Here is a 9,477-nt window from a genome sequence, read left to right on the forward strand (position 1 = left end):
TAGAAGCTCAGGTGCATGAAACGCACCTGAGTGATGGAAGGGGGTGGAGCCTGGCTCCACCCCCTCCCGGGTCTCATTTAAGCATTGGCATCAGAAGTGAGGGGGCTTTGGCTAGAGGTCTGTGCTTGCATGAGGTCTTCCAAAGGTAAGCAGGTTTTTGTTCTGTTTCTGTGTTTACGGCTGCTGTATTTGAGCACATCCTCACTTACTACAGCCTGGGACTTTGCTTCTCTGCTATTGTTGTTTCATTTTCCATCATGCTGCAGCATTACAGAGGGTAATTAATGGAAAAGGTGATTTCTACTTCATAGAAATCCCTGTTTTTCCCATTAAATATCGCTTATTTTCATAAAAATCCCTGTTTTTCCCCTGAAATATCGCTTATTTTCATAGAAATTCCTGTTTTTAACCTAAAATATCACTTATTTTCATAGAAATCCCTGTTTTTCCCATTAAATATCGCTTATTTTCATAAAAATCCCTGTTTTTCCCCTGAAATATCGCTTATTTTCATAGAAATTCCTGTTTTTAACCTAAAATATCACTTATTTTCATAGAAATCCCTGTTTTTCCCCTGAAATATCGCTTATTTTCATGGAAATCCCTGTTTTTCCCCTTAAATATCGCTTATTTTCATAAAAATCCCTGTTTATAACCTAAAATATTGCTTATTTTCATAGAAAATCCTGTTTTTAACCTAAAATATCACTTATTTTCATAGAAATCCCTGTTTTTCCCATGAAATATCGCTTATTTTCATAGAAATCCCTGTTTTTAACCTAAAATATCACTTATTTTTGTAGAAATCCGTTTTTCCCCTTAAATATTCCTTATTTTTATAGAAATCCCTGCTTTTAACCTCAAATATCGCTTATTTTCATAGAAATCCCTGTTTTTCCCCTTAAATATCGCTGATTTTCCTAGAAATCCCTGGTTTTCCCATGAAATATCACTTATTTTCATAGAAATCCCTGTTTTTCCCCTTAAATATCGCTGATTTTCCTAGAAATCCCTGTTTTTAACCTTAAATATCGCTTATTTTCATAGAAATCCCTGTTCTTAACCCTTCAATATCGCTTCGTGCGGTGCGCTTGCGCCGGGCTGGCGCCCTCCTGCATATGCGCCAGTCTGGCACACTCTTGCGCATGAGCAGGGTAGGCACCGTGCTGCGCATGCGCGGTGTCGGAACCGTGCTGCGCATGCGCCGGACTGGCTCCTTCCTGCACATGCGCCTGTGTGGCGCATTGCTGCGCACGCGCTGTGTTCGCACCGTGCTGCGCATGCGCCTCGCTGGCAACCTGTTGCGCATGCTTCGGATTGGCGCCCTGATGCGCATGCACCTGCTGTCATTGTTTTGCGCATGCGCCAGGCTGGTATCCTACTACGCATGCGCTTAGCTGGTGTGCTACTGCGCATGCGCCCGGTAGGCATCTTGCTGCGCATGCGCTGGGTAGGCATCGTGCTGCGCATGTGCCTGGTAGGCACTGTGGTGCGCATGCGGCCGTCTGGCACCCTGTTGCGCATGCTCCAGATTGACACCGTTCTGCGCATGCGGTATCTTGGCACCCTGCTGCGCATGCACCTGCTCGCATTGTTCTGCGCATGCGCCAGACTGGGGTCCTACTGCGCATGTGCTAGGTTGTATGCTGCGCATGCGTGCGGTTGGCACTGTGCTGCGCATGCGCATTGATGACACCCTGCTGCGCATGCGCTCGGCTGGCACTTTCCTGCGCAGGCGCCTGGCTGTCATCGTTCTGCGCATGCGCCTGGCTGGCATTCTGCTGCGCATGCGGCAGGTGGTACCCTTCTGCCCATGCGCAGGATGTTGGTACAATGCTGCGCATGCGCAATTCGCTTGCATGGTGCTGCGCATGCTCCTCTTTCGCACCCTGTTGCGCAGGCGTCACGAATGGGAAAGGGGACAACATTGCTGAGCTCGCGGCCCAAGAATTGGCTGCTCTCCCGCCCGTTAATAGAAATGGGTGCGATTGATGTTTCTGGGGGCATGCGCCCTGTTGCCTGGAGGTCTAAGCATAACAAAGACTGGCAGATTCACTGCGCAGACTTGTCAGAACTCAGATTCGCCACTTCCGCATTTCTGCGCGCATGCGTTGTGCTGCCTGTGGGAGCAACAGAGGCATCTACACTTCAGCTGCTTGGCCACGCGGCGGCAGTAGGGACCGCAAAAAGAACAACCGCCATTGAGTGGGGTTGGCGGAGCAGCGCCCGGGAGTCTCCGTTCTCTCTTTGATTAGAGAAGTTTGGAGGAGGGGGGGAACAAAGCAAAGAAAGGAAAACTTCTCCAAACCCAGGAAAGCTGTGCAAAATGCTTATGAATATCTGTAAAAAATGATCCAATTGCTGTTGCTTTTCATTTTTGCCACTGTCTGTTACATTCTTTCTAAATATTCACATACCAACATCTAACTACCAAGCAATTTTAATGTTAACTGAAACAAGACACCATCATTTAATACCAACAGTTAATACCATCAAGGCCTGAGGCCTTTGTCTTGACAATGAACAAAACTCCGGCTACTTTGAAATAGACCTTCATGAAACCTCTGAGGTACACCACTGCAGTGTATAGTTGCGTATAATGGAAAAGAATGTTGTAGAGAAAAGCAGTAGCAGACACAGCTGCTTTAAACCAGCTAAATCACTCATGAAAGGAACAGGGCACAATGTGGTAAACAAAGAATTGCTTACTGACACGGGGTCAGGCTGGATGTGGCTCTGGGCAGCCTGGTCTGCTGGTTGGCAGCCCCTGCACATAAGAGGGAGGTTGAAACCAGATGAGCATTGTGGTACTTTTCAACCCAGGCCATTCTAAATTCTACGAGGACAAGTGGGACCCTGAGGACAGATCCTGATGTAGGTGGGGGGTGAATTGGGGTGGGGGGGTTATTGGAGCAGAGGGTCCAGAGGGAGACCCTCAGTCCTCCAGGTTGCGGAAGGCTGCCTGCATCTCCTCGTTGAGCTGCGTGAAGGCAGCCGTGATGTTGGCTTCGCCGTCCTTCACTGGATCCTGGGGGGGAGGGGGCAGCATCAGTGTCACTCTGTGGGTCCCCTGCTTCCCTATGAGTGACCTCTTAACCCTCTATAAATGCCCCTAATCCCCTATAAGCATACTCCCAATTACCTATAAGTAACGCTTCTGACCCCCTATAAGTGTCCCACCTATTCCCTACAAGTGACTCCCAGTAAACATCCCTCAACCCCTGTAAGTGACATCCTAGAGGTGTCCCCAGACCTCCTGTAAGTGTCCCCCAGCCCCCTATAAATGCCCTCCTGACACCCTATAAGTGACCCTCCCCCCTGCCCCTTTTAATTCCCACCATGAACTTCATGGCACTCAGCCGGTGCAGGATGTCCCCGAGGTTCTCGCGGATGGTTGCCCAAGTGACACGGCGCTCTCCAGACCCAGTGGCCTCCACGGCATGTCGGGCGAGCTCATAGAAGGTGACGATGTTTTGCAGCATCCCCACTGTCTTGTAGAAGGGGCAGAACCTGGGGGCGGTGGGGGGACCCCAAGGGGAGACAGGGGTGTTGTGGGGGTGTGGGGACACGGGGGGTGTCATGGGGACATGGGGACTTGGAGGTGGCATGGGAATGTGCGAACACGGGGACATGATGTGTTCGAGATGTGGGTATGGAGATGGCATAGGGACATGGATGTCACCTGGTATGGGGATGTGGGGAATGCCATGAGGACACGGGGATGTGGAGATGGTATGGGGACATGGGGGTGGCATGGGAACAACATGGGGTCATCGAGGTGGCTTGGGGTTGCGGAGGTGGTGTGGGTACATGGGAGTGGTGTAGAGACATCGGAGCAGTATGGGAATGTTGGGACACGGGGTACATGGAGGCACAGTACCTGTCATAGGAGGAGTAGCCATTCTGCTGCAGGAAGTCATCCTTGAGGAGTTTGGCTACCTCCAGTGTCACCTTGTCAGCCTCAGCAAGGGACGCCTATGAGGAAGGCAACATCCCCATCCCATAGATCTCATCCCCACGCTGCAGCTCTCCCCATTCCATTCTATCCTCATCCCCATCCCCATACTATCTCCATCCCCATTCCATTCCTGTCCTATTCCCATCTCATGCCACCTCCATCCCTTTCCCAGCCCATCCCTGTCCCAATTTCACGCCATACCACCCCATTTCCATCCTATCCCCATCCCAATTCAATCCCATACAATTCTTACCCAATCCCATCCCCCTCCCAATCCTACATCCAGCCCATTCAAGTTCTCTTCCCCTTCTCTCCACATCCCCACCCCATCCCAATCCCAATCCCCAACCCTGCCACTCCCACCCCACCCCAATCCCCACCACATCCCCACCCAGTCCCACCCCCCACCTTCCCCACGAGCTGCACAATCTCAGCCAGATCCTCCTCCTCCTGCAGGATCTCCCTGGCACGGGTGCGCAGTGTGGGGAAGTCAGGGTGCAGCCGCTCGTAGTGGGGCTCCAGCGCCCGCAAGTATTTGCTGTAACTGATCAGCCAGTTCACCGATGGGAAGTGCTTGCGCTGTGCCAGCTTCTTGTCCAGACCCCAGAACACCTGTGGGACCGGGGGGGGTTGGCATGAGAATCCATAGGGGATCCGTGGGAACCCAAATATGGGACCTATGAGAAACCCAAATACGGGATCTGTGGGAACCCCAAGTGCAGGAGCCATGAGGAAAACCAAATATGGAATCCACTGAGAACCCCAGATATGAGAAACATGTGAACCCTAAACATGGGATCCACAGGGACTCCAAATATGGATCCATGAGGAATCCCAAATACAGGACCCATGAGGAAAACAAAACGGGACATCCATTTGGGGAACCCCAAATATACGATCCATGGAAAACCCAAATATGGGATCCGTGGGCACCTCAAAGCTCACCTGCACGATGCCCAGCGTGGCTGAGGTGACAGGGTCTGAGAAGTCCCCTCCGGGCGGTGACACCCTGTGGGGTGCAGCACACTCAGTGGGGTGGGATGGTCCCACGTTGTTCCCTCCTGGTGACACTCACGCTCCAACGATGCTGACGCTGCCCTCACGGAGGGGGGAGCCCAGGCAGCGCGCCCGCCCCGCACGCTCATAGAAGGAGGCCAGGCGAGCGCCCAGGTACGCGGGGTACCCGCTGTCTGCAGGGCGTGGGGTGGCACGGTGAGCCGGCGCCCACGTCCAGTGACAACGGGATGACGTGGGGGACGCTCAGTTTCTCACCCGCCGGCATCTCAGCCAAGCGCCCTGAAATCTCTCGCAGCGCCTCGGCCCAGCGGGAGGTGGAGTCGGCCATCATGCTGACGTTGAGCCCCATGTCGCGGAAGTACTCAGACAGCGTGATGCCTGTGTGGAGGGGGCGCAGGATGGCACCAGCGGCAGAGCCACTGCCGTCACCGTCATCGTCCCCTGTTGCCTACCAGTGTAGATGGAGGCTTCGCGGGCAGCCACTGGCATGTTGGAGGTGTTGGCCACCAGCGTGGTGCGCTTCATGATACTCTCCGTCCTCCCATCCACCTCCATGGTGAGCTGAGGGAGAAACCATTAGCACCGTCGGTCCCCTTGGCCTCAGTGGCTCTGCTGGCCCTTCTGCTGGCACCACTGCTGGCACCGCCCGGCCTGCTGTCCCCTCAGTGTCCCACTGAGTTGCTGCTCTCACCTCGGGGAAGTCCCGCAGCACCTCGGACATCTCATTGCCGCGCTCCCCGCAGCCCACATAGACGATGATGTCGCTGTTGGAGTACTTGGACAGGGACTGCGAGATGACGGTTTTGCCGCAGCCAAAAGCACCGGGGATGGCTGTGGTGCCACCCTGCACGCATCTGGGGACGGTCCCTCGCATGGCCACTCCTGTCCACACTCGTTCCCGCCCCAACTCCATCCTGCTTCCATCTGTCCCCGTGCTGATCTCCACCCTCAATTTGTCTCCTATCCCTCATCTCTGTCCTCCTTGTCCCCTATCCCATACCCTATTCCCACACCCATTGGTGTCCGCCACCCCCCTCTCTTCCCAGCTCAATCCCATACTCCTATTCCCTCTTCTCACATCCCCCATCCCAAATCCCTATCTCCATCCCTGTCCCGTCACCATTCTCTGTCCCCACTTCTCTCCCTCTTGCCATTATCATCTCCACTCCTGTTCCTATTCTTTACCCCCACCCCCCGATCCCTACCCGCATCCCCTATTCATGTCTCCAGTTCCCACCTATGTGAGTCCACCATCCTCATCCCTTGACCCCCCCAACCTATATCCCCACTTTTATCCCCAATCCGTATCCCCTTCCCATTCCCATCCACACTTCATTTCATCCCCATCAAAGTTCATTTCAAACTCATCTTCATCCCCAACCCATTCCCAACCCCGTCCCAATCTCATTCCCATCCCCACACCATTCTGTCCCCAAACCCATCCCAATCCCAATCCCATTCCCATCCCATCCCAATCCCTACGGGAAAAGCGCATCCAGCACGCGCTGTCCTGTCAGCAGTGGGTGATTTGCTGTCAGCTTCTCCACCACGGGCCGGGTCTGCCGCACTGGCCACACCTGCATCATGGTCAGCTGCTCGGCCACACCCTCGAAGTCCAGCTCCAGCACCACATCCTTGAGGACGTTTGGGGACATGTAGGGACAGCAGTGCCTTGGGATGCCACCACCACGTCCTCGGGGACATTTGTGGACAGTGGTGCCATGGAATGACATGCCCACCACCACTACGTCCTCAGGGACATTTGGGGACAGCGGGATGCCATCACTCCACTGCCATGCCGTTGGGGACGTTTTGGGACAGCGGTGCCATGCAATGCCATGCAATGCCACCACCACGTCAGCCACCCCTTACCGAGATGCTGTAGTGTCCTGGTGGTGCGATGTGAGTGACGGTGCCACAGCTGCGGGGTGGCACCATGATCTTGTGTTGGATGAGTGAGTTCTCTGTCACTGTCCCATAGATGTCCCCACCAGTGACATGGCTGCCAACCTGGCACGGTGCGATCACAAGGGTAACCGGGTGGCAATGGGATTGTGCAGCCCCCCCAGTGAGAGCAGAAGGGTGTCCCCATGTTCCCACCTGGATGCTCTTGCTGGGGACAAAAGCGCCATATCCCCATGTCCCACCGATGTCCCCATGTTCCCACCAGAATTCTCTTACTGGAGATGGAGTCCCCACGTCCCTCTGTCCCCATATCTTCATGCCCCTGTGTCCTTCCGATGTTCCCATGTCCTCACCTGGATGCTCTTGCTGGGGACAAAGTCCCAGGTGAGGTGCCGTGGCAGCGCGGGGATGTTGACACCCCGTGGGATGTAGATGCCACCCGTCAGCTGTGCGATGTCCCGCAGCGGGCGCTGGATGCCGTCGAAGATGGAGCCCAGGATGCCAGGACCGAGCTCCACCGAGAGCGGCTGACCCGTGCGCAGCACCGGGTCCCCCACCCGCACCCCCGCTGCGTGCTGAGCTCAGGAGTGGGCACACAGAGCAGGAGGGGGACGTGAGATGGGGGGTGTGGGGTAGAGGACGGGGATAGAGACATGAGGTGGGGAACACGGGGTGGGAACGTGGGTGATGGGGATAGGGATGTGGGGTGGGGTGGGGGATGTTGGGATGGGGACAGGACAGGAACCGCAGACAGATGAGGACAAGAAAACTAGAGGGGACAGGGGACACGGGAACAGGAACTGGGAGAGTGGATGGGATGGGGACAGGTAGGACACCGCAGAGACAATACATGGGGACAGGAGAGGGGACAAGGGAACTGGAGGGGACAGAACCAGACAGAGGAGACAGGACAGGGTGACTGGAGAGGATAAGGAGGACAGAGTGGATGGGGGAACGGGAGGGGATGAGGTCACTGGACAGATCAGAGTGATGAGGAGACAGGAGAGGACAGGAGGGAACAAGGTCACTCACAGAAGGCAAGAAGGTCACTGAAAGGGTCAGGGGGACAAGAGGAGTCAGGAGGGGACAAGGGAAGGACAGGCAAGGCCACAAGGATACAGGTCTCCTCATACACCTGCAGCGTGGCCATGTCCCCCTCCAGGCGGATGATCTCCCCCACCAGCTCTGCGTGCCCCACACGCACCAGTTCATACATGGCTGCCCCTGCCATGCGTATGGCCGTCACCACTGCAGGGACATTGCACCGTCACCCCCTTGTCTGCCCCAAGTGTCCCCACTGTCCCCAACACGCAGCCATACCGGGCCCCGAGACGCCGTGCACAGCACCCAGCAGGCTCTCCTTCTCAATGTCAGCCATCCGTGTCCCCACGTCCCCCTCCATGGTGGTGGAACTGATGGCACAGCTGGAGGCACGCACATTATATGGGGACAGTCACCGCAGGGGACTGGGGGGAACCGGCTGCACCCAGTGTGACTGTGGGTGTGGGCTGTGTACAGTCAACAGCACGTCCCCTCCTGTCCCCACCCCACACCGGCACACACCAGCCCTCACCCAGCTCATAGGGACAGCAGACAACCCTGACCACCACCACTGCTACCCCACGTCCCCTCCCACTGCTCACCATGCAATCCCCCATATCCCCAGGGGGGCTGTGCAACCCCCCTACCAGCTCCAGTCCTGGGACCAGTCGCGTGCCCCCACGTCTCCCAGCCCATCTCCATGTCCCCGTGCCATTACCAGCATCCCCTACCCTCTGTTGTCCTTGTGTCCTCCAACATCCGTGTCCCCCATGCCACCCCCAGCATCTCCATGACCCTGTGTTCCTACATCCCCCAGTGCCAGGCCATGTCTCTGCATCCCCGTGCCACTGTGTGTGCCCAAGGCCCCCAGCATCTCCACGTCCCCCAGTGTCCCCATGTCTCCCAATGCCAGCCCTGTCTACCCCCCCACTGATCTCCCCACATCCCCTCTGCCAGAGGAACAGACTTTTGGGAGAGTAACAGCAAGAGAGGGTCACAGCGATCCGAGTGACATTCTGGGGACAACATCCAGGTGGCTTTTTGTCGACTGTACCCCCAGCAGAAGTGACACCTGTGTGTGCCCCTCCTCCCCCACAGCCAGGACACAACAGGAACACGGTACAGGAAAGCGGCGGCTGACGGCAGTCACAGGTGAACGGGCAGCTCAAGGGCGTCCTCAAAGTGCCACTGCTGTCACCGCCCACAGTGCCACCTCCCAGGGCTTCTGTCACCTCCATTATTCCATAACTAGAGAACACTTGTGGCCCAAAATCCCCACATCTATTTAACAAAACCACTAAACAAGGGGAGGGAGGACAGGTGACAGCAGGGGACAACAAGGCTAGGACACGAGGACGCCAGCGGCGCTGCCCTTGCCCCCCTCGGTGCCATCCTTGGGGGGCTGCCGGGGGTCATCCTCGCCCACCAGGCGGATGTTGTGCTTCTCGCGGAACTCGTTCAGTTCACGACCCTTGCTCTGCAGCTGCTGGCTCAGCGTCTCGATGATTTTGCTGATCTTGGGGGAGAAAAAGGGGAGAGGGGTTTTAGGGCGGTTG

General features: G+C 55.8%; 2 protein-coding genes across 2 annotated transcripts in view; both read right to left on the reverse strand.

Moving 5' to 3' along the window:
* Window positions 1–2,424: 2,424 nt before the first annotated feature.
* LOC122156418 (V-type proton ATPase catalytic subunit A-like) lies at window positions 2,425–8,669 on the reverse strand. Its single transcript, XM_042811127.1, has 14 exons — window positions 8,201–8,669; window positions 8,000–8,128; window positions 7,234–7,448; window positions 6,848–6,985; window positions 6,458–6,609; window positions 5,667–5,829; window positions 5,428–5,536; window positions 5,231–5,353; window positions 5,034–5,148; window positions 4,904–4,967; window positions 4,367–4,570; window positions 3,881–3,975; window positions 3,339–3,510; window positions 2,425–3,028 (listed from the first exon to the last, which is right to left on the reverse strand). The coding sequence occupies exons 1-14, from the start codon at window positions 8,280–8,282 to the stop codon at window positions 2,936–2,938; spliced, it is 1,854 nt and encodes a 617-aa protein (XP_042667061.1). The 5' UTR covers window positions 8,283–8,669; the 3' UTR covers window positions 2,425–2,935.
* A 511-nt stretch (window positions 8,670–9,180) lies between these two features.
* PFDN2 (prefoldin subunit 2) overlaps window positions 9,181–9,477 on the reverse strand; it is a 1,625-nt gene continuing 1,328 nt past the window's right edge. The window contains exon 4 of the mRNA XM_042811128.1: window positions 9,181–9,437. Within this exon, the coding sequence (XP_042667062.1) occupies window positions 9,264–9,437 (174 nt within the window). The 3' untranslated portion in view covers window positions 9,181–9,263. The remainder of the gene's footprint in view (window positions 9,438–9,477) is intronic.

Source organism: Centrocercus urophasianus, unplaced genomic scaffold (genome assembly GCF_019232065.1).
Source record: "Centrocercus urophasianus isolate 14NV4802_14NV808 unplaced genomic scaffold, USGS_Curo_1.0 seq_1204, whole genome shotgun sequence".
Lineage (NCBI taxonomy): Eukaryota > Metazoa > Chordata > Aves > Galliformes > Phasianidae > Centrocercus > Centrocercus urophasianus.

Coding starts and splice junctions, on each gene's coding strand:
- LOC122156418 (XM_042811127.1), bottom strand. CDS start 8,282: ATGGAGGGGGACGTGGGGACACGGATGGCTGACATTGAGAAGGAGAGC. Junction 6,610..6,847: donor CAGGACACTACAGCATCTCG/GTAAGGGGTGGC, acceptor AACGTCCTCAAG/GATGTGGTGCTGGAGCTGGA. Junction 5,537..5,666: donor TGCTGCGGGACTTCCCCGAG/GTGAGAGCAGCA, acceptor TTTCTCCCTCAG/CTCACCATGGAGGTGGATGG.